General features: G+C 36.3%; 1 protein-coding gene across 11 annotated transcripts in view; it reads right to left on the bottom strand.

Annotated features, from left to right (window-relative positions):
* Positions 1-25,555, bottom strand: part of DMD (dystrophin) — a 1,162,157-nt gene that overhangs the window by 839,150 nt on the left and 297,452 nt on the right. For all 11 annotated transcript variants that reach the window (XM_055701082.1, XM_055701084.1, XM_055701085.1 and 8 more), the window contains one exon: positions 24,147-24,265. In XM_055701082.1, the coding sequence (XP_055557057.1) occupies positions 24,147-24,265 (119 nt within the window). The remainder of the gene's footprint in view (positions 1-24,146; positions 24,266-25,555) is intronic.

Here is a 25,555-nt window from a genome sequence, read left to right as displayed (position 1 = left end):
TCATACAATATTTCAGCCATTGAAGCCAACTAACCGTTTGCTTCAGTGACAGAAATATGAGGATTAATTCTGGCACTTGTCAGCCTATGATGAGTTACTAACAGACTAATACTTGTCAGTGGAGCGATAACTGATTATACAGTAAAAATGTACTGAGGAAAAGTGATGAACATTCAGTGAAGAAAAGATTTAAAAATCACACCAGTCACTATAGTTCATGGCAGAGTAATTCTGTAGTTCCTTGTTTTAATTTATCATGGCAAACTATCTAATACCATTTTTTTCCAACATTTCTCAGTAGAATACTTGCAATAAAAGAACACAGCAAAAGCAAATGCATATGAAGTTTTATATATCTAGTAGCAAATTAAGTACAGTAACCTTGATATTACTGTCAGTCTGTATGTAACAGGATGGATGCTCTTCCATGCCACACTCCCAGTTTGTACAGCTGAGAAAGATGAGTGCCTTCATGGAGCAGCCTCTACTCATTGATTCTCCACTTACATCTGACACTCCAGAATAACCTAGAGTCTCTTTCAAAAAGGGCCACCTTTTCATAATACTGAATGATCATCTGCCCATTGAGAACAGGATACATGTGACAGAGTGCTGTTTTCCTATGGCCCACACTGCAGCTGAAATGAAAAACATGATCTAGCGATACATTGCAAGAGCACACCTAAGTAGAGGAAACAGAGCCAGATAGCCAGATTCCACCCTTTTTCTCATGCTGAGTACCAGGAGAAGAACAGAGGTAGATAAGCAAACCTGATATGACCCTGGTGAACAGCAGTTTAGCTAAAGTAGCTTATTACACACCCCTCCAATAGCGCTAAAGGGCTCGAACTACAGGAGTGAATGTAAAACAACAGCTTGGTTATCATATAGAATAAGGTGAATGTCTATTAGAATATTACTATTTAATATGCACATAGAATCAGATACAATGTAAACCTATCTCCCAATTAAATTTGTGTTTACATTTAAGAAACATTCTGAAGACCCAGACTGAAAGCAATATAAAAATGAAAGAATAAATAACTTGATCACAGACTAGTTGGCAGTTTTCAAATATGAGAATTACATCATTCAAAGTTAATTTCCAAATTATTTAAACTTACATAAATAATGAATATTAAAGAATGTTTTTAATTTTGAATGCTAAAAAATGTCTGTCTCTTGTACTTAATTACAAGCAATTTTAAGCTACAACTTTAATTCAAAGGATGACTGAGTCAAACACCACTTACTGTTTTATTAAACTACGTATCAAGAAGTTTGATGCAGTACAGCTCAAAAACAGCCCACATGCAGAAAACTAGCAATTGGGTTGCAACTAGCTCACCTGTGACCAAAACTAAACTCATGTGAAGTTTAAAATAAATTGTCTTGAATTCAGAGCAGCACAAATTTAAAACAATGTTGGAGGTATGTAGATATAACTGCCTTTTAATTTAAAATCCAGAATGTTTTTTCCACTTCACAGCTACCTCAGTTATGATAGGCTTTAGCTGTAAAAAAAAATTTGACAGAATTCGATGGACTTCTGGAAACAGAAGTTGTTTTCTCCAGCACTACTGGAGGAATGTTAACTGCATTTACCATCTGTGAAAGGATGATAATACTTGTGTATAGTCCTCACAGGGATTTTGCCAAGGATTAATTAATTAATATTTTTAATGTGCTTTAAAGATTAAACACTCAATAAAAGTGCAGTTCCTTATTCATTTACCTTAGAAAAAGTCGAATTCTTTACAAAAACCTCAAGAAACCATAGCTGTAATATCATTGCATAGAAGGAGTAATATTATAAAATCGTATACTTAAATTCTATGTAATAGTTAAATTGCAGCTTTTTCTAACAATCCCACTCTTTTCCCCATTCTGATAGCTTTAAACAAACTTTCAGTACTGTGGAGGTTTGATAACATCTTTCCTAAAGTTTTCAGGCACAATTTATAACCTGCAACTCAGGCCTAGGTGTGGCTATTTCCCGAAGCAGTGAATCCTCACTTAACTTTCTTCTCAACCAAAGAAATCATCGTCCTTGACAGAACACGTTCTTGACTTCAGAATAAGAATACTCCCTTAAGTCCATGTGTACCAGAAAAGTACTTATTCCCTTCAATGAGATTGGTAAAAAACAGAAGGTTGGTTGTTTGTTTGTTTTTTTTTCAGAATTAATCTGGGAAAAAAAAAGCCAGAGCAGAAAGAATGATACTGGCAAACAGAAATTTTTCCTGCCCAGTTGGTATAAGACACTTGACACAAGACTGCCATGTCAGCAACAAGATCTTCCAAACTGCTTCCACCACCCGGTACCGCATCTGATCTATTTCATGCTGGAAAAATATTGACTGGTGGCTGCGTTCTCTGCATGCTGTACACCAGGTGAGAACAAGGTTATTGGCATTTGAAATGCTGTGTCCTGGCAGTTGGAGTTGGATTGAACTCTTCACTGCTATTAGAAATTACCAGTGGAAGAGCCAATCAGTCTTCCAACACTGTAATGAATGACAGATGATTTTCACTTCTATCTGATTCTTAATCAGCACATCAGCACAAAATCTTGTACTAATGAAGTACGAATCCATGGGAATTTCTTAACTCTGAGCACAAAGCAGAGCTCTTCCAACACATTACCTGGAGCCTGGGCTCTTTCTAATCCTGGCGATACTTTGTTCTGCTCTATTATACTCATTTAGGATGATGAACTTATAAATTCCAGGCAACAGAACATGTAGCTAATAGTTCCATTAAAATACCAATTTTAAATGGAAAAGGTTACTGCTAAAGAATAATAAAAGCTTCACACTTGCCAATGTACTTTTCATCATCATTTTTTTGGCACATGTACCCCACTTAGTGTTCAAGACTGCTCCCGTTTCAAAGTAGGAATTTCCTGGCTGGTGGTCTGAAAACTAGAACAGTATCTCTGCATTTGGCCACATCATGTGCGAGAGAGAGAGAGATATAAGGCAAACAGCTCTGTCAGTTTTCTTCGCGCTATTTGAAAGCCTCACGTTGCCTAAAGTTAAAGGTAAATTGTGCATTCATAATGCAGAAGAAATACTTGTCTCAGCTCATTGAACTAAAGTGATTGTTCATCAGTTGCTTCACTTATACAAATATACAGTTCACACAGTACTGAAGGTCAAAATAAATGAGATCAATCTGAATTTCAGATGCCAAATATGCCAGATAATCATTTTTTAAGAACATGCAATAGATGCAACATTCAGAATATTCCTTATCTTTCCTCCATTCCTAACACTTAATTCCCAGAAACTGTTTTAAGACAAGTGTTGTACTAAGTTATAGGAAACCCCACCCCCCACCCCCCCAATCAAAATGCTTTATATTAAGCACAGGAAAGGTATAATTTATGCATTTAGACACACAGTGAAAAATATTCATGGAATAAGCTACAGACGAGAAATAGTGCTAGAATTAGCATATGCAAGCTGGCAAAGGCATGATGGAGTTCTGCTGTGCCATCCTGGATATTTTCTATGACAATAAACATTCATTACTGACTGGAGTTCAATGCATACTAATATTCTAAGGGTATGGGTTTCTTCCACACAAGATTTTTCCTTAGAAAAGTCTTTTGAGTCTTTTGAATTCTAGTTTTAGTTTCAAAACAGAATCCTTTCCTTTAGTAAACATGCATAAACCCTTTGATTAATAAAATGTTATCATTAGCAACACTGGAATAATGAATATGCAATTAATATGGAGTTCGTAGAGCAGCAACAGATCTGAGGTTTATGCAGTCTATCAGCCACCCTCAAACTACAGTTTGTGGAATTCCCCTAGCTTCTGTGATATCTTTCTGGAAATTTGTTCTTGTCAGCAATCTTTACAAGCAGAAATATCTAACTTTAATACATCAGTTTATCAATATGAATCTTGAGATTTGTATTTCTAAATGACAATAATCCCCCTGGAAGCAATCTGCTGGTATTTGCAGTCACAGAGGGGAACCACAGGAATGCAGAATTTACAGAAGCTTGATCAGAAAGGTAAACAAAGGCTGTGTGCACCATTACCTTATCATATTCAGTTTAATTCACTTAAATAGATCTTATTCTATCCTGACCTTGTAGGTTGTGCATGCATTGAAAAAGCAAACACCTTCACAGTCATACAAAGTTGAAGTATACCTGTATTTCTGATTTTGGTCCCAGGTGCAAAAATATTGGTTTTACATTTCTTGCCCGTAGGAGGCCATTGTCAGTTACAAATAGCCCAGGCACTGGCAGTCATCACACCTCTAAGACAACTTCCTTCAGGGATACGGGAAGACATCATTGTTGTCTCTTTTAGAGGCCAAGGAAATATTGAATTATCATCTGCATAGTGAAGCAGTTCAAAAAAGAAAAGCCAAGGACAGAGCACCAATGGACATTTATTTTGATTTGGATTACATTTATGTTTAGGGTTTTTTTTAATTTAAGAAGCTTTGAGTCTTGTGGGTTGACTCTGGCTAGCAGACAAGCCCCATCCAGAAACTTGCTCGGTCCCCACAGGACAGCAGAGAAAACAGGAAGAACAAGAGTGAGAAAACTCATAGGTCAAAATTAAGACAGGGAAATCACTCATTAGTTACTGTTGCAGGCAAAGCAGACTCAGTTTAGGGGATTCAAGTTAATTTATTGCCAATTAAAAAAGCTTAAATTTTAATAATGATTCAATTACTCTTTTGGGGGGTGGTGTGTGTGTGGAGAAGACACTTAAATACTTAGGGAAAAACACCTTTCCTTCTCCTTCACCAGACACAAGTTCATTTCCAGGCTTACTTCTCTTCAAACACCTTTCCTCACTTCGCTCCCTCTTCCTAGTCTCCACTTCTTCATTCCAGACACTTCTCCTGCCTTGCTATTGCCACAAGTTACACTCAGTCCCTTCAGTGAGGTAAGGAGGACATATGATGTCAGGGTCAGTGCTTAGTGATTTCTCTCTGTCACTTCTTGTTTCTCACTCTTACTTCTGTTGCTCCTTCCTGCTCATTCTTTTCCTATGTGCCATGCTCCATCCTCCACAGGCTGCAGTCCCTTTCAGGTGTGTACCTGCTCTGCCATGGGGCAGTTCCTATTCCTCTGGCCTTGTTGTTCCCTCCCCCTCAGTGTTTTCTGCCCCTTCTTAACTGTTTTCACGTAGGTGCTGCTAATCTGATGGATGGGCTCAGCTGTGTCCTGTGATGGCTCTGTTACGGAGCAGTCTGAAACCAGCACATGGCAGCCACACATACCTTCTCGCAGAAGCCACTGCTGTGGTCTCCCCTCCATACCTAGGCTACCAAAGATTTGACATCTGCACTCGATACATTTGGTCAGGTCTAGTTCAACCCACTAAGAATGATTCTGTGGTTGACTCTAGTTACTTGATATTATAAATTTCAGTTGCGGTAAATTAAAAAGCAAGTTGAAACTTAGAATAGAAACTACTTTTTCAAAATATTTTTGAAAATTTCAGATTTGTTGTCTGTGCATTCTAAAACTGCCAAACCAATACAATGACTTTAAGTTAGCAGTTTTCTCTGTCATACAGAGCCTCTACTGCAAAGGGCATATTAGTCCTAGAAAATATTCCCCCTACATCCATTTCTGTAGTTAAAAATTGCAGTTTAAGTTTTCTGGCATGCTTAAGCCATTCCCAAAAATTCAGTAAGTTTTGTTGCTTAAACAAAATGTAATTTGAATGCAAACAAATCAGGAACTGTTTCAGTCACTTTCTATGTTTTTCTTCACAGAGGTGTGCCTTCCAATTAGGACACTTTTCTAGACAGCAATAACTTTAAACATTATTTTAAAACACAACCAGAGATGTGTCTTGTCTATGTTAGCTCCCCAAACAAAGTGGTTGCTAAAAGGTGGGCAATTTGCCTGGTTGTGGGTTTTTTTTGTTTGTTGTGTTTTGGGGTTTTTTTGTTTGTTTGTTTGGGGTTTTTTTTTGTTTGCTTGTTTCTTTCTTTTTGGGTTTGTTTTTTTTAATTCCCCCTCCGGTATTTAATGTAATTTATAACACCATATTTTCAAGAATTGAGACATTGCTATTTGAAAAAAAAAAAAAATAACCCCCTGGCTGATTTTCAGGATCTGGGTCCAGGAGCATACTGTGGCAGCAGCCTGACTACATGTCACAGGAAGGTATGGGTGCATTTACACATGAAATTTGACTATGGAGAACTGAAAGGACTCATGATAATTCCTGGCTGGAATAATTAAGGAAAAAGGCAGTAATTTACAGTCTCCAATAGCTTTAATTGTCTTGTATTGAGCATGACCAATGCTATACAACCATGTAGGATGGCAAATCACTAACTGCTGTTTTTACTATTACAACTCTGAAGATAAAGTCATGACTTGTATGTTTGCATGGAAGTCAGGCCAACCTCCCACTGCAAAACAACACTATAATAAGGGATTTAAATTCCTCTCATTTAAATTGTATAAATATTACAACAGTGATTAATGTAGAAGCTTGAATTTTTTTAGACATCATTAGACAGCAATTCCTGGATAAGCCATACACCAAATACCCAAGCAGAAGCACCTTTCCGCCCCCCCCCCCCCCCCCCTTTATTTTAATCAAGTTCTGAGCAGCAGGCTAGCTTTGCAAAAAAAAAAAAAAAAAAAAAAATGCTAAGAACCAATTTGCATGGCCTCAATATATTCATATTCAACATGATGATGATATTCCATTTTCACCCACTCACACAAATATGTTTGTTTAAGCCACCCTTACATTTCAGTAACTTTGTTACAAGAGACACCGTTGGGTCCAGTGCTGAAGCCTTAATCATGACAAAGTATTAGGGTAGAAATATTTATATTATTATATCTATATTATATCTTATTTATTAGAAATATTTTAAAATATAAATATGTATAGCTTTTTAGAAAATTCTGAAAAGTTTCCTATTTATTTAAGCAAAACTATGTAGTCATAAAGCGCATTTCCAGAATGCAAACTGCCTGTCTTTATTCCCCTGCTGGTCAGCAAATAAGTAGTTGTTTCAGGAGCATCAGTCCATTTGCTCCAAAGTCAGTTTATTTCAAGCACTACAACTGATTCACACTACTTTGTCTCTGCTTATCACTGTATCTTTTTTAAAATGTGGACTACTAAAAAAAACCCCTACAATTTACTTTTTAAGCCCACCCTCCTCCTTCCCCCACCCCCAGTTCACATTCAGGGACTTACTTTGGTTATGGCTCAAGTAGTTTCTTCCCATTCTAGGCTGATTTTTTTATGTAGCCACTTCGGCTGTTTGGCAGAGTAATCCCTAAGTTCACATCTCAAAAATATTATCCACAGAGGACTTTATACACATTACTAATATAAAACGCTTCTCTAATTCATAACAGCTTTTCTGACTGTCTCTCCATACTATTGCACCAAATAATGTAACAGTAAATTTTATGATAAGCAAAACAATCAGAACTACCACAAGTTAATATACAGGCTGCTTCCTGCAAGACACTATATAAAAGAAAACTACTCTCCTGACAAATTACAGCAAACTCTAAGGAAACCAGAGAACCTGAAGTTACAAAAAACCCCTTCTTTGGAAGTCGTTCCATGAGCACTCTAACAATGAATGTCACTCTTTTGGTTGGATTGCAGCTGAAAGCTGTGACAGAAATTATCCTGTATTCATAAAATGGTTACTTCCAGTATCTGAAAAAAGGAAATACATAATTTTTCTGTCAAGATACTCTTGGGGCATTCATTTTGGGTTATTTCTTTCCACCTAGCCTCCAGAAAGTAACTACCATGAAAACCACTGCTCATTAAGCCATCATTTTTAAAATTATAGATAGAAATGAAAGAAAAGATTAGAGGAAAACAGAAAAACTATGATCTCTTAAAGCCTTGTTTCTTTATTTTTTAAGGTACCTATTAATTTTTTAAGTGCTCCATCAATTACTGCCATTTGCCATTCAAATGCCTTAGAACTTCCCATAAATCCTATTTGAACTTTGATTTCTGTGAGTAAATCAAGGTTTTTCAAACTACATTGTTTGAATGAAGCCACAGAAAATTATCTACAACAATAGAGTTTTACAGTAATTTTAGAAACAGCTTTTACCTTCTTTGCAAAGTAAATAATACCCAGAAAGGTCAGAAAATAAATGAACCCATCATCTTCTATGAATATTATGATAATACAGCTTCTTCCTCTTTAACCAATGAACCTCAAAGCTAGAGAAATTTGGAAAAGAACGGTGAAAAAATAAGCAAGTTTATCCTGTAGTCCTGCTTTCCATTTTTATATCTTAAGAATGCATGAAGTGCCTTAGGAAAGGTGATTGCGTTTTTTTCTTCTTTCTACATTCAATCATTTCAATCATTACCATGTGTTCTCTTTGGAATCAGTAGAAAATAACAGTCATTTTATGGAAAAATAAAATTTCTTTTCTAAGGTACTTTTTTTCTGATCAGATTTCTGTACAGGAAAGACATTACAGTGCCCAGAAAGCCTTGCTTGCAGGATTAACACAGACACACTGAGACACTAAGGAAATTCGTTAGGGCTTTAGATACATTGACTTGTTATGGAAGAATGTCAACTGGAGATGAATATCACTACAGAGGGTATTATAACTCTTATGGTCTTTTAAGAAATTTTTATCTCAAGGCAGCCACGCTTTAAAAGTTGTGATAAGAAAGTCTACAAAACCAGCTCAGATGTCAAATTCTGGTCTAGAGATTAAAGGTCAATTACATTAATCATACCCCAAAGATTCATATTAATTTCTTCCTTTAATTTCTTTTCCAAATGCTTCAACTCAAATTTGTTTCTTCCACCTCCTGAGACTTTTCTGGCTATGACAATTATCAAGATTATCATAACTTGAAAACACACAGTTTCTAAAAAGAAACTAGTGTATTTCAGCAGAAATTATGACCTTTCTTTTTGCCTGCCAATGAAAGAACAAAATCTTACTCCTTTCCAGCGGACCTTGCATGAGAAACAAAGCGGTTTATTAGAATGGCTGCACCCAGAAATACTCTTCATTGTGAGGCAGCTTAGTCAAATGCTAGAAGCTTCCTTACAGTAAATAGAGGTTGCACAACCTCCCTCTCTGCATGGGAAGTAAATAAACAAAGCACTCCTTTTCCTCTGCTTCCAACCTAAACACAAGAAGTATTTGTCTTTTACACTGAAAGCCTCTGTCTTTTTAACTGCAGAGGCCTTGGCTTATAGGTTTATACATTTATCACACATCTTTGGATTTATTTATTTCACAGATTAGCCAGGCTGCTGCAGGTAGCAGTGACACCTCCTACAGGAAAATGCCCACATAAAACCAAGAACCGAATCAAACTCTCACTTTTGTCATGTGTCCCACACGTAACTTATTTTCCTGGCTGATACAAAGTGTCCAAAGTAACTGCCTTATTAAAACTAAAAAAAAATAAATAAAAAAATAAAAAAAAATGTTTCCACAGCCAATGAGCAATTGAAATCATCAGGTCTAGCACATTATTTCATTACTTTGGAGAGAATTATTTTAATACTTTCAAAAAAAAAGCTCTGTACAAATCCTAACAGTAAGTGATGGTTTTATTATTATTATAACTGTGTATAGTCAGACAGTATCACCCCCATTTCACTAAACTGCTACAATTTTTATAGCTTAACAAAAACTATTGGACTGAAGTTCAAGCCCAGGGGTCACTACACTTTTTGTGTGGTGTTTAACTCTTAGAAGTTTTAATGACAAAAGCTATATATACTGATTTACTGCTCCAACTGGCAGTCCTTGCAATTGTCACAGCATTCATGCCCTAAAACAAAATTAAGAAATACCTTTTTTCCTCAACCCTTTAGAGAATATTAAATTCAATACAAACTTTGCCATCTCTTCTGTATTGAAATGGAGAAAATTATTTTTGAGTGTTTAAAAAAATCACTTTCTTCAAATAATAAGGTTCTCAGATCTGGCCCATAGAAGAGAGACAGAATAAAGAAAGAAGCATGCAAATATCCAGGTTTCTTTTATCGGATAAAAACTTTCCCATTCTGGAGTAAAAAAAAAATACCTTTGCTAGTCTTTCTCTCTCCTTTTGTGGCATGGGGAGACAGTCTATAATCTAGAAAAAATTAATTAAATTTTCACAGTATTGAAAGTTTTTCAGGTGAAAGGAACTTTTACAACTAGAGCAGTTCATTACCAGTCACCAATAACACTTAAACAGGCTGAAGTCAATTTTCACTTTAGATGGTTTTGATGGGGAAAAAGAAAAAAGTAATAAAGTTTACATAGATTATTCTTGCATGTCTAAAAGGATATAGCAGGATATTACCATAAGTTTAAATAAAAGCAAGTGTACGCTGCTGATACATTAGAAAAATTATGCCACACTTCCCCCCCATGCCCCCTTTTGTATTATTTTTCAAACTGGTATAGCAAAATAAAAACATTCAGAATTTCCAATCACAATCTGGAAAGAACTATCTTTATGTGGTATTCATCTTCAAGCAGTCTACATTGATACATAACAGTGTTTTGTTCATGATACAAGGCTCAGTATACTACCTAACTTGACTCCAACTTCTGATCTGCTACCAGGTTTTCAGAGGTGGTTAATCTTTCCTTTATATTTCCCTGTGTGCCTAAAACTGTGCTCTATTGTATTTGGAGGGTTAGTGGGAATAATGGGTCTCAAAGGGAGCCTAAGTCATTAGCATCTCTCTCCTATTCTATTTCAAATCCAGCTATTTTAATCAAATGTGTCACTGAAGTTATTCATTCCTAGGAAGTCAACATCTTAATCATCTTTCCATTTGACCAAATTAAAATTCCAGAACTCTAAAGATGCCTGTATGATTTTTTCTTGTAAGTTACATAATATCTTTAGCAGCTCTTCAATACTGACAAGCAGAGAGCGGTACCTTTGTTGTGGAATATCCCAAGTTGCTTATGTTTTAATAAATAGAGCAAATTCAGTTATCAAAAACCTAAAGGATATGAAGATAACCAATAGGGTTTTTTTTTTTTAATTAATTTTAAACAGAAGTCCTCCTCTGGATCTTTTTAATAAATTATTCCTCTGGATCTTTTTAATAAATTATTAGCCTACAAGTGTCAGCTTCCATACTCTATAATGCTTTACATGAGCCATCGCTATTTTCAGAAAGTTTTTTTTAATTCTACATGTATTTGTACACATTACAATGCTGAAGGTACAGATTACGGAATATTATTGTAGGAACTGGGATTCTAAGATCAAAGCACAATATCTTGATCTGGGTCTATTCTTAATTGGAATCTGCTGGAGGTAGGAAGACTCCAGAGAGGGATCTGGACAGGCTGGACCTGGTCAAGGCCAATTGTATGAGGTTCAACAAGGCTCAGTGCCAGGTCTTGCCTATGAGCCACAACAACCACATACAACACTACAGGCTTGAGGACGAGTGGCTGGAAAGCTGCCTGGTAGAAAAGGACCTGGGGGTGCTGGTCAACAGCCAGCTGAATAGGAGCCAGCAGTGTGCCCAGGTGGCCAAGGAGGCCAATAGCATCCTGGCTTCTATCCAAAACAGTGTGGCCAGCAGGACAAGGGGAATATTTGTCCTCCTGTACTCAACACTGGTGAGGCTGCACCTCAAATACTGTGTTCAGTTTTGGGCCCCTAAATGCAAGAAAGACATTGAGGTGGTGGAGCATGTCCAAACGAGCAATGAAGCTGGTGAAACGTGTAGAGCACAAGTCTTATGAGCAGCATCTAAGGGAACTGGGGTTGTTTACTCTGGAGAAGCAGACACTCAGGGTGGATCTTATTGCTTTCAGCAACTACCTGAGAAGATGATGTAGGCAGGTGGGGGTAAGTCTCTTCTTCCACATAACTAGTGACAGGACAAGAAAAGTCATCAAGTTGCACCAGTGGAGGTTTATATTGGATAGTAGGAAAAATTTCTTCACTGAAAAGATGGTGAAGCATTGGAACAGGCTGCCCAAGGAGGTGGTAGAATCACCATCCCTGGAGGTACTCAAAAAACACATGGATGCCAAGCTTAAGGACATATTTTAGAGGTGGACTTAGCAGTCCTAGGTTAATAGTTGGATTTGATGATCTCAAAGGTCTTTTCCAACCTAAATGATTGATTCTATGATTTTAAAATCTAATATAGACTTGTTATTGGCTGAGCAACTACAGTGTTTTCACATCTTTTTAAATTATTACAAGACAAAATATCCACTGAAGACATATGCATTGCTACGCACCACCAGAAACTTCTTGGACTATATGTTGAGTCTATATATGTTTACTATATATAAACTATGCTTACCTTAATAATCCCCCTTCTTCCTCTGCGATTTTAAGACTGGCATATACTTATTTCATTCTCTATTTTAATGTATGAGACAATATATTTCTGTTCTAATTAATCTCTTCTCCATTGTCTTTAGTGATAATTTTGCACAACCAAGAACTACATGCAGAATTCCAAAGGGTTTCATTCACTAAGTCAGTGAGTTTAAAAAAGCATGCTATAAACAAACATCATAAATTTTAGCTTAAATCCTGTATTAGGAGGGGCATAGCAAATCCAAGTGGAAGACAATATGTAAGTAATCAAAACACATGAAAAATTTGGCAAGGAAATAATACAAAATTGAACCCGGATGAATATTTTAACAAACTTACAGAAATGTTTCATTTGAAAAAACAATGTTAAAACACAGCATTAGTAATGAACAAAAAATTACACATTACGTGATATGCTGGCAAAGAAACCTGTGTGATTATTTGTCAGAGCAGACTAATTACAATTTGACAGTCAATTCTGAGGCACTGTGACTGCAGAATGTTAATATATACCCAACAATTTTTAAATAACTCAGAAAAATAATAATAAAAACAACAACAAAAACCTCTTAAAGTGGAGAGTTCTAAAGGCACAGGTAGTTGAAGGACCATGCACAAGGGACAGATATGGTCTGCTAAAGCAGGACCAGGAGAACACTTTCAGAAGTAGCATTTTGAAGTCAAGAAAAGGAGCGTTTAGAGGATCACTGCTTTTGATGACTGTGCACATGCTTAAGGGGTACAAGGTAGTAAAGTGTGCTAAATGCACAAAATTGTAAGACAAAATAGTCAAGAAACAGGCACATGGTGCAAACATCTGTGTGTTCTTTGGACTACCTGGAATACCCAGTTTCACCACCGGGTTCTAGTCTGCAGACTGATGTTGCTGCCCATCTCTCCCTCCTACCTCGATTTCTGCTGTAGCTCAACAGCTTAGATTCACTCTGCTCCTTCTCACCTTGGAAGGAGCTGGACAGAACATCTACGTCAGAAATGGGGGAAGTCTTTACAGTACCTCATTCACCATGTTCTCAGCATCATGTGAAGAACAATAATTGTGGTCACTGAAGTTTAGCAGTGTGAAGAACAACATTTGTTATAAGCTGTGACACAGTTTTACAGAAATTCATAGAGGTATGCCTGAATTATACCACCACTAAAAGTCCAAGGTGAATATGATGACCATCTGTAAACACAAGGATACCTGTTCTCTGTTTATTATACTAATCCTAATTCTAATCACAAAATATATAAATGTTATAGGTAACACCGCTGTTAGATTCTTAATGTATTTTAATAGATTCTTAATGTATTTTAATGCAGTTTTTATTTCTTTGCTCTTAGGCATTTAGACTTATCAAGACAATGAAAAAATATAAACACTTTGTTTAGATTTAACATTACTTGCGTTACGATGATACTATAGAAGTATTTAGTTAGCCATTAACAGGGTGAAAGTACATGAATTTAGCATGCAAATTCCTGTTATAACATGAGCTTGGTTTTTTAATTATTTAGTTCATTCTTGCCGGATTGTGTATTTACTAGTAGTATTTATGTGTGTGTATATATATATATCATACAGATGTGCAAGGGTGGACAAAATGTTTTAAATATATCAAACCATTATGCCCTAGACAAAAGGGTTTTTACGTTCTCTTCCGCCTAATATTGTTCTGTTCATACATTCTGAATGTATGAAATTATTCTGTTTCTGAATGAAAATTAAATAAGATTCTGTTCATACAGTCTACATGATCTCCAAAAGCCCTGTGTATCCCTTGAGTCTTAGCTTTCTATATTTTCTAGCAATCACAACAATCAGTGCTTGTTTCTGTCTTGACAGGGCAGAAAAAATTTAGACCAAGGGAAGAACAACTAAATTTTTTTTTTTATTTATTTATACATGCAGAAACAATCCTCCTCCTCTGTTGGAAGGTCCTCAGGAAAAGGACTGTTTTCCCATTTCTATTTGATGCATGACAAACCAGTTCATAACTTGTTTTATGTGATCTCCAATGCTGTAAAACTGTATTTTTAGAGGAGAAAAAAAACCTTTAAGTTCTGGCTAATAAATTTTGTTTACATGTGCTTTCCTACCACATGGCTCTTTGCAACAGTCCTTATTTTCCTTGCTTTCAACAGAAAATCATTAGTGGAAGTCCATAAGATGTCACGTGTGCTTTTATGTGACACATATGGTGAGGTCACAGATAAAACATTTATACTGACAGAACACACTTGAAGCAGAGCAACGACAGGACATACAGAAAAATCTTTCACAGTGTTAAAGACTCCTTGACCCATTTCAACTGAGAAATACTCAGCCAAGTACATCTCACAATATCAAGATCACACAGTAGTGTACTGTCAGCTCCAATGCATTTTCCGTTACCATGTGTTCTGAGCTTCATTAAAACAAGGAGTTAACATTATTGATGACAACAGAGGTCTGTGGCCCTTTAGAACATATGCAGAGCTCCTAACCTGGTCAAAGCAGATAGTCTCAGATATATACTCTTTTACAACCTTCATTCTTATTTCATACACAAGGCCTTTTAACTGCTTTAAGATCAAGCTAGTATTCCCTAACATTATCTTTAAGAATAAACCTTTTTTTTTAAAAAAAAAGAAGAAAATAACATTTCCTAAATCCATCCCCTTCTTTTTTTCCATTTTTTTTACTTCTTAATGAAAACAATGGTTAGACCTAAATATTTCTGAATATAAGACTTCAAAAAGCTCCATTGCATGTTAATAGAAGCAATGGATTATTATTTTTAGAATGCTGAACTGTCAGTGGTGCCACCAGCTACCATATACAATTTCTCCCCAACTAACATACCAGCAAACGTCTGAATTCAACTTTCACTGCAAAGGTCTTCTGTGCTGGCTTACATATTGGAAAGATAAAAGCTTACTTGTAGCTCTTGGGTTGAAAGAAAATAGTCTTCACACTCAAAAGGGAATGTGGAATATTCTGGACAACATGGAATTGTTTGTTTTTAGAACTTGCCTACTAGATGCTTATAGTTATGTGTTTGAAAAAGGGACTGAGTGTCTCTGAGTCAGATTCAAATTCTAAACACTGAGGAAACCTGTTCAACTATTTTTGCTAGAATAAGATGTTGAGAAATATCACATAATCTTTTCTACAAGGAACAGAAAATTATTCAGTTCAATTTATCTCAGACTGAACAGTAATAAAAAAAGACTATACTAATTTCTAAATACTTATAGATCTTCTGTACACTGATCCTTATGTCTAACAGTTGCTGAACTACCTACAATAGCAGCTGCAATGCAGTTACTAGAGAGCTCTTTATAATTTAAGTCCAGTACTTCAAATGATCTTATAATCTGCAAACCCATTGTGATAGAAAATCTTATTTCTTTTGTAACATCTGTGCCCTGCTCCCAATTAAATTCTGGTTAAGGTTTTACACTGATAAGAGAGGAAAGGCCTGTTTTGTCCTTGAGTCTTTTAACACAGTACCCTCTTAGTAATTTATTTCCAAGAAAATCTGTAAATGTTACTGGTTGTCAAGTCTCTCGAGAGTTAAATTGCTCATGTATCAATGTAATAATAAATCTATTCATAAATATGGAAAAGAAAGTGGGTTTAGATGGAGGCTAGTGAATTTACTATTTTTGCTGACTATTTCTATTTGCTTGAGACTGCAGAGAAAAAGCAGGACTTTTCATCTTATCAGTAGGAAAATAAGAAATGCAGTTTAATTCTGGGGACAAACATTTCTCAAAAGAAACTGAAGTAGAATATCACAACATGAATATAGATAAAACTAGCAACAATTTCAAAAACCTATTTGTATTACATTCTGATAAAAGTTTAACTGTTGCACTACATAGCCAATAAATTTTATGTTTGTACTGTTAGTTTTGAAAGTATTTCCATAACCGTTCTCTTGCTCTGTATTTCAGAGCTGTGCTATGAACTAAAGACAAAATATATGATACAGCACAATAAAATTTCCAGCACTTACAGCTGCAAAACATACCAACTAACAGTAAACCAACAGGTACAAGGGCTGTACTTTTAATGTTGTACTACAGTGCTCTAACAATGCTAATGCAAGTCCACCCCTGCTATATGTAGTTCCAGTAGAAGGAATGCTTAGAGATAAGCAGAATTCATATACCAGAACATGAACAAGATTCAAGATTTGAAAAGACTAATTCAACACATTTTTCCTGTTTTGTTTTTGGTTTTTGGGTGGGGTTTTTTTGTTTGTTTTGTTTTGTTTTTAAGGGGAATTTTAAGACTCAAAAACAGCAGGGAGAAGGGACATGATTAGGAGTTCTTAATTCCTTTTAAGGTATTTATCTTTTACTTGTTCTGAACAGTACTGCAAGCGCTAGCAACTGCTCACTGACTAGCTCGATACAGCACATAATTTCAGAAGTCAGTGTCTGAATCACAATCATCCACTAATCATACATTCCACAGAAACACTAAAAAAATCACAGCTGCAGAGTACCTCAACAGAGCAAGTGATAGTGCTCAGTAAATGCAGATTTGATACAATGGCTTTGATAGTTTTAAGTATATATTTACACTGCATTTTATATTGTTACTTTTGAAATAGAAGCAAAACCAACCCAGAAATTCAATATTAAAACATCTAGAACTGATGACTTATTAATGTAAAGTTTTCTGACCCTCAGAAAAGGAAGGTTTTGTTTTGCATTACCTAGCTCATACACACAGGTCCAAATGTTGACAGAATATTGAATATTCAAACAAGCAAACATACAAAGACAGTTCTTAAACACAACTTTCTGTTGCTACTAATTATGTGGCTAAATAAAATAACGCACCCATCAATCTTGCAACTTTAAAATCATTAAATTCGCCATAGGACTGAAGACCCCTGCAGATCTGTATTTTTTTTTCCTAAATAGCTATGTAGCAGACACTAGACACTATGAAAGTTTCCCAGCTAAAATTTTACAGTTAGTGCCAAGCCAGTGGCATTAGTTTAAAAGGCAGCTCCAGACCTAAAGCTGTCCAGATATTTACGGGTAAAGTCTAGTAACAACTTCCTGTAACAATTAACTTCTTTATTATCATGAAACCTGTAGAATTGCCTCTTATTTAACCAAAAGTATTGCAGGATTTGAGAACCAAAACCAGTCTGAATAAAACAATAATTTTTATTTTATTTTCTAACCATTATAAGGTTTTCATGAAACTGAATAATTTCTAAGGTTGATCCAGCATTTTCATTTATTATTCTTAGCAGCACAGTATCAAACATAGCTGTTCTGAATTGTCTTCCTCCACCTTTAAAAAACAATCAAAAAATCCCATACACTGACACTATACTAGGCTAAACGTTTCTAAAGTTTAGGGCATAATAGAAAACAAATATGTTGGTGTTCTGGGGGCATTTGTTTGTTTGGGGTTTTTTTATTCCCTTGACATAAGCCATATCAGCAAGGGCAATAAAGTAAACTGAAAAACAGTATTACCACTGTGTATAACTACTGGGTACAGACAGGATTAACAGCTTCACAGACTACAATGCTGACAGTTTTTTCCCCTTTTCTCTGTGCTACAGGTATGGTAGAACCCATTACATTGAGATATAGAAGTATGCAAAGTCAAGATCAAACAAAAAAGTTATCAAATGGAAAACTGAGTCTCATTATCACTTAATAATGGTGCCAAAAACTCATGTCATCGTGCAAATTAAAGAAAAATATGGAAAATGTGACAGGGATGGATTAAAAGAGGTTTTTATCAGGCTACATCATAAAGTATAAGAAACTGGATAATTACTTCACCTAAAAATGACAGCAGAAATGCCATTATATAACTTCAGAGTGTATTTATTATTGGACTAGCACAAACAAGCACAAGACCCAGAAAATTTACAGCAGGGATAAGTTCAATAAACCAAAAATCAGATATTTATTGCTAGGAGGCTGCACACAAACTTCATGTCCTGCTGCTGCTGCCACTGCTACCACACTCACACCTGGCTGGTGTAAGGGGAAAGAGGACACAGCTCAGGTGTTCCCCCCAGATTCTGTTTCTGAGAGAGTCTTGCTGTTCCTCAACAGTTCCTTCTGGTGCTATATGGCATGTGTATTTTGTACTGAAGTAAAAAGGAAGTCAGTATACAGCCAACAACATAAAACTATTCCATGTTGCTGACCATAACACATTTGTTGCCTGTTTGCTGTTCCTATTCTTTGCTTGGTGAGATTTAAAAAGATGCTCATGAAAAAGTGAACCCCCAATAAGAAACACAGCAGTCTTTAGTGTATTTTCTTAATCTTGTATGTGAAGATTGATATAGTGTTCCTCCACAACAGCAACACAGATTAAATTATCATGAAGTATAAGTTCACTGCTAAAAGATGCAGCTGCAGGTACTGGTCATTAGTTGTTATTAAAATAGAAAGACAAATCTTAACAGCTTGATCAATTGTTCAAATTTTCATATATACAAGTTGTAATTACTCATATAATTGGTTGATTTGCTTAAGATATTTTAAATCTTCTGCTGAAATTAGTTGAAGTGAGCCCATACCAACAAAGCCGGCAAATATCTCCATCACTACTCATTCCCCGTATATAACAATAACTAAGAATAACAACTGAGGAATGTAGAGACCTGAAGACTAAGTTTATAATTTTTAAGAGAACAATGTTCAGAGGGTTCCATTATTTATGTCTAAAATACTCTCAATTCAAGGCAGCAGGTAGAGATTAATCACCTGAGTGAGTTACAGTGAAAACAATCAACCAAAATCTTTTCAAAAGTCACCAACTGAAATTTTATCCAGAATACCACAATAGTCACCAAAGGTCTAAAAAACCAGTTGAACATTTTCCTTAGCTGTACCAAGAGTAACGGTCTTAAAATAAACAAACAAACAAGATACATTAATGTAGTAGAAATTTGCCACATGCTACTTTTGCAATTCAAACCTGAACAAAAATCACTATTAAAATGACCTGGGATTGACAATATTCATTGCATGGTATTTCGAGTCGAATGAGACATGACTGGAAGCTCACAAATATTAATTTTGAACAACCAAAGGAAAATAATTGTTTTTTCTTTACAAGGATCACAGAAAGCATTATTAAGATTTAAAACACCTTAGCTGCTTATAACAAAAGGTCACCGTGAGTTATGTAGGCATACTTTAGCCTAAAACAACTAATTTGCAAACATTTTTCCTTTTGAATCCTGCCCACTAATCTCTAGATCTTTATTAACTTTCTTCTAAATAACACTTTCTACCATACATCAATTTCCCCCACACCTTCTTATTTTTTCCTTTGTTGTCTTCCCTTGTTGTCCCTACATTACACTAGTGAACATAGTCTGCTTATGTTTCACTCACTGGCAAGATTAAATCAAAAAGATCATAGAAAATCTTGAGCTGGAAGGGACTCATAAGGATCAGCATGTCCTACTCCCCGCTCCTTGCAAGACCACCTAAAATTAAACCATATGACTAAAAAGATAATCCAGATGCTCATTGAACTTTGACAGGCTTGGTGTCATGACCACTTCACTGTGGAGCTAGTTCTAGGGGTCAATGACCCTCTCAGTGAAAACCTTTCCCCAATGCCCAGTCTGAACTTCCCTTGGCACAGCTTCATTCCATTTCTCGTGTCATATAGCTGGTCACCAGAGACAGCAGATCAGCACCTCCCCTTCCGCTGTACCCATAAAGTAAGTTAGACTGTGATGAGGTCGCCCCTCAGCCTTCTCTCTCCAAGCTGAACAAGCTGAGTGACCTCAGCTGCTCCTTCTAAATTTTGCTCTTGAGGTCTTTCACCATCTTGGTTGCCCTCCTCTGGACACACTCTAATAGTCTGATGTCCTTCTATTGAGGTGCCCCAAAACGTGCACATTGCTCGAGGTGGGGTCACAACAGTGCAGTGTAGAGTGGAGACAATCACCTCCCTCAGCTGGCTAGCTGTGCTGTGCTTGACGCACCCCAGGATACAGTTGGCCTTTTGGCTGCCAGGGCACACTGCTGTTCATGTTCAACTTGCCGTGAACCCAACCCCCCAGATATCTTTCTGCAGGGCTGCTCTCCAGCCTCTCATCCACCCAGTTTGTGTGTATAACCAGGTTTATACTGTCCAAAGCAGAATCTGGCACTTGCTCTTGTTAAATTTTGTACAGTTAGTGACTGCCCAGCTTTCTAGTCCATTGACACCTCTCTGTAAGGCCTCTCTACCCTCAAGGGAGTCTACAGCTCCTCCTGGTTTAGTATCATCAACAAACTTTCTTAATGTAAACGCAACTCTTGCATCCAGAAGAGAGTTGAACCTTCCACTGCTTTTCATGACAGAAGAGAGGAAGGAAACCTGTCTTTTATGTTTTGCTACACACCTTTTCAACATCAGGGGAAAAAACCCCAACCAACCACAAAACAAAGAACCAACAGCTAACATATATATATATATATATATATATTTTTTGCTGTGGAAGGGGGTCAGCTTTCTCTTCTTTACTGTCTGAACAGGAAAGGGGAAAGGCTGTAATAAAGCTCCTACCACATATCTTATTCTTGCAGACAAGTTTGTTTGCTTCCTGCCACACACCTCCACCCCACCCACCCCCTACACTCCCCCAGTATTATGAACATTCTTATTGCAGAGTTTATTCTGTGCTGCCTATATAGCCTATTTTGGGAATTTGTATCAAAAGACAGTATCTTAGGTAACACCTGGTTAATCACAATCTTCCCTCAGCTAATTTTGCTTAGAGGAAAGCTATAAGCAGAAAGACCTTACAGCTTGCAATTTTTAAGTGGAAGTTAGTAAGGTTGCATACTCTGTGAATACCAAACTTCATAGACAAGATACAAAGTCAACATATCAAATAGGAACAAGACAGTTTCGTCAAATTAATTTAAGACTTGTGTATAAAATAAGAATTTCTTAAGATGATGAAAGGAAACAGAAGTATTTTACAGATGTCTAGTGTTTTTGTCTGGTTTAAAATGCATGCATCGTCCAGTATAAATACAATTAGCTAGGGTAGGTTTTATTAAGTTCATTTGCTTAAAAACTAAGCAAAGAAAAGCTTTAAGATACACTACTGATATACAAAAAGCTTTTTAGTAGCCAAGATAAGTAAGGAAAATAGCAAAAAACGGTATCTCTGCATAAATTAAAATACAAAAGTTTTAGCTTTTACAGAAAATACTTAAATATAGCCCATATCTTAACTACTCTCATGATTAAAATTGAGATAAAATTCTGAAAAAATGTTTTAAAAGCTGCTCATGGGATAGACTTAAAATATCAACAAACTCAGAAACAAACTGATTTCTCATGGGACAGATGAAATATCAGGCACCTCAGAAACAAACAAACAAACTTCATATAAGGTAGAAAACGAATGTTTAGCTGAATAAAAAATATTTACTTTTCAAAATGTAATTGCTAACGATTCCCTAGTCATCTGTTTCAAGATGTGTCAATCATCAGTAACTTCAGAACACAAACAAAAACCCAAACCCAAACCCTTTCATTTTTGACCATTGTATATGATTCCAGAAGAGTAGGGCTTTACTGAATAATAGTTTCCTTCCTACATCGTATTTTAAAAATATTGAGACAGCAAATATTTGATTATCAATACTAAATCTTAAAGTGTTCACAAATTACTTGTATGCTCTTTTGACAAATATTAAGTTACATTAACAAAGTTTCACCACCGAATGAATACTCCCTTTTTGTTCTAATATAGTAGCTAGCAGTTTGCAGTTTTCATTAAATTAACAGCCAGAGAATATTGTAGTTATGCCATACACTGTTAAGAGATATTTGAGTATCTAATTAGGAGAGGTGATAAATATACAAAGTAAAAATAAAGTAGTATGCTGGAATCTTCATACAAGATTCCTCACTTACTAGTAATTCTGCTTTTCAGTCTACATAATAATAACATAAAAATAACAGATTTATTATTGTGAACAAAACTGTTAGTTTCACAAATTCATATAGTTTCAAATAGGTACAGAATTTACTTTTCCTTTGGAAAAGTTTTCTTTTTTTTTTTATTTGTAGAGGGGGAAAAAAAAGAAAGGTGGCAAGCACCATGGTTTACAACACTGAATAGCAAATAATTAGAGCAAACATTTGGAAAAACACCAATGTTTGAGAATTTTTCAGTTGCTGGGTAAACAACTGCAAGTATCTTTGCCAAAACCGGAATAAAATGTTTAATCCAAAGTGACTTTTGTATAAAGAAAATAACTTATTCATTAATCTGTTTTAAAAAGAAAGTTCAACCAATTATAGCAAAGACTGTTACTATATCTACTCAGTTGTGCACCCCCGTTTTTAATTCCAATTTCATTCAGAACTTAAAAGCTGAATCTTGTGCTCTAGCACATTGAAAGCCTGTTCCTCCTCCAGTAGCTGACACAAATTCAGTTCTAAAGATGAAAGATAGTGTACTAAGAAGCAATTCGGTACTGGTTTTACCCATGCCTTTCATCCACAAGTTCCACTACAGACACACCATACATTGCTGTTACAAGGGAAATTATTTGGCTGCACAGAAGACACACACTTAGGCATTCATGAAGCTTTCACCTATAAGGTGGCAAATGCCTGTCATCTTTGACTCAGATCTTACTACCTACTCCAGTGAGCACCACGTGAGATGCTCCTTTTTTAATTCTACACAGGGTGAAACATGACCATCTTGAATTAAACGAGCTCCTCTAACAGATTTTCACTCTACAAAGCAGTAACGTTACAGAGCAGATAGTTTTATTATGTTCAACTACACCACCAGCAGACAGTTTTTTCATATATTTCTCTTGGGGAAATACACAGGATACAAGATTGTTAGTTCAATCTTGAGACATGCCCTACTATATTAAAACATTAAGAAACCTGATGTTATGTTTTAGACTCATTTTCACATTTTGTTGAAGTTTGGTTCTTCCCATCAGAAATTCAGCACGAGGTAAGCCACTGAGAACAGCACAAACATAAAGAAAATTGCATTTATTTGTGGCTTAATGGGAAATTGCATGAAAATATGGCATATGGATCATAGTGTGAAAAAGACAATGTATATAATATGTACAAAGGCATACATAAAAAGGAAATAAAACAGCTGTTCAACATCACCTTGTAGTAAAGAATGTATTAGAAATGTTCTCTGAGGGAAAACTACTTAGCAATGTAGAATGCACAGCAGAGAATACACAGAAACAGATAAAATTAAAGAGATCATGTAAAAGCAAGGCACCTTTCAATCATGACTGCATAAGGAAGTACAAAAGATAAAGTGAAAGAGGAAAGTCTATTACATGTAAGACTAAATAATAGTGATATGAGTCATGTCATCCTGCTAAAATTTCAATATACAGATACATAAGTCATATTTTAAAGATTTGAGTATCTAGAGTTTGAATACACATTTTGGATATGTATTAAAAGGCAATTTGAAATCATGATCTTTCCAGAAGATATAAAAATTGCAGATGGTCTAAATAATTAAAACAGAAACCAGCTACGTATTGAGTTACCTTTATTTCAGTGCATGCACATTAAAACTCTGGCCCCAAAGCTGGAAAAAAAAATGCTTTAGGGCATGTACGTACAGATAGTTCTTAAGCTATCTCAATAGAGCACAAAGATAACATTAAAACAAACAAAAAAGGAAATCTGCCTCACTGTACTATTTATCTTGCTAAAAGTTAGGTACTTGTGCAAAAAAAAAATCAAATTCATTTACAATCAAATGCATGGAAAAATTGATTTTCTACTTTGAGAAAAGCATTTAATTTATACTAACCTTCAGGGTCAAGTAGTTTCTCTATCCCCAGGTGTTGCCTGGCTATGTTGAATGCATGTTCTAATCGTTGTACACTTGACTGCTGGGAAGCAACAACGTTCCAATCAAATAGGTCTGGTCTAAAACAAAAATAAAAGGAACAGTAAGTCTCTTCTTTTTTAGCATTAGATTTACTTAACTATTTCTACATCCATCCAACAGCATCAGCAACTACATTTTATTTTCTTATTGAAAGAACTGGTTCAGTCAGCGCTGGAATGAATGAATGATAAACTCATAAAATTGTTTAGGTTGGAAAAGACCTTAAGGATCATCAATTCCAACCATTAGCCTAACACTGCTAGACTAAAGTCCACACATTAGACTGATAAGTCCACCACTGAATCATGTCCCTAAGTGGCACATCTACACATCTTTTTAATACTTCCAGGAATGGTGATTCCACCACCTCCCTGGGCAGCCTGTTCCACTGCTTGAAAACTCTTTCGGTGAAGAACTTTTTCCTAATATCAATTATAAACCTCCCCTGGTGCAACTTGAGATGTTTTCCTCTTCTCCTATCACTTGTTACATAGAAGAGACTGACACCCACCTGCCTACCTTTCAGGTAGTTGTAGACAGCAATAAGATTCCCCCTGAGCCTCCTTTTCTCCAGGTTAAACCACCCCAGCTCCCTCAGCCACTCCTCATGAGACTTCAGCTCTACACCCTTCACCAGCCTCATTGACCTTGTCTGGACACACTCCACCACCTCTACCTCTCTCGCAAAGTGAAGAGTCCAAAACTGAACACAGCATTCAAGGCGTGGCCTCATCAGTGGAGTATAATGGGACAGTCACTTCCATTGTCCTGCTGGCCACACTGTTTCAGTTGGAAGCCAGGATGCTATTGGCTGCCTTGGCCACCTGGGAACACTGTCAGCTTGTATTCAGGTGGCAGTCAGCACCCCCAAGTCCTTTTCTGCTGGGCAGCTTTCCAGCCACTCATCCCCAAACCTGTAGCGTTGCATGGGGTGGTTGTGAACCAAGTGCGGGACCCAGCACGTCTCCTTGTTCAACCTCTTACAGTTGCCCTCAGCCCATTGGTCCATCCTGTCCACATCCCTCTGTAGAGTCTTCCTACTCTCAAGCAGATGGACACTGCCCCCAACTTGGTGTTGTCTGCAAACTTACCAAGGGTGAACTCAATCCCCCCATCCAGATAAAGGTATTAAACAGGACTGGCCCCAATACTGAGCCCTAGGAAACACCACATGTGACCAGCCACCAGCTTGATGTAACTCCATTTACTGCTATTCTCTGGGCTTGGCCATCCAGCCAGCTTTTAACCCAGTGCAGAGTACACCCATCCAAGCCATAAGCAGCCACTTTCTCCAGGAGCATGCTGTGGGAGATACTGCCAAAGGCTTT

Source organism: Falco cherrug, chromosome 2, assembly GCF_023634085.1.
Source record: "Falco cherrug isolate bFalChe1 chromosome 2, bFalChe1.pri, whole genome shotgun sequence".
Lineage (NCBI taxonomy): Eukaryota > Metazoa > Chordata > Aves > Falconiformes > Falconidae > Falco > Falco cherrug.
This window is presented reverse-complemented; position numbering and strand designations above follow the sequence as displayed.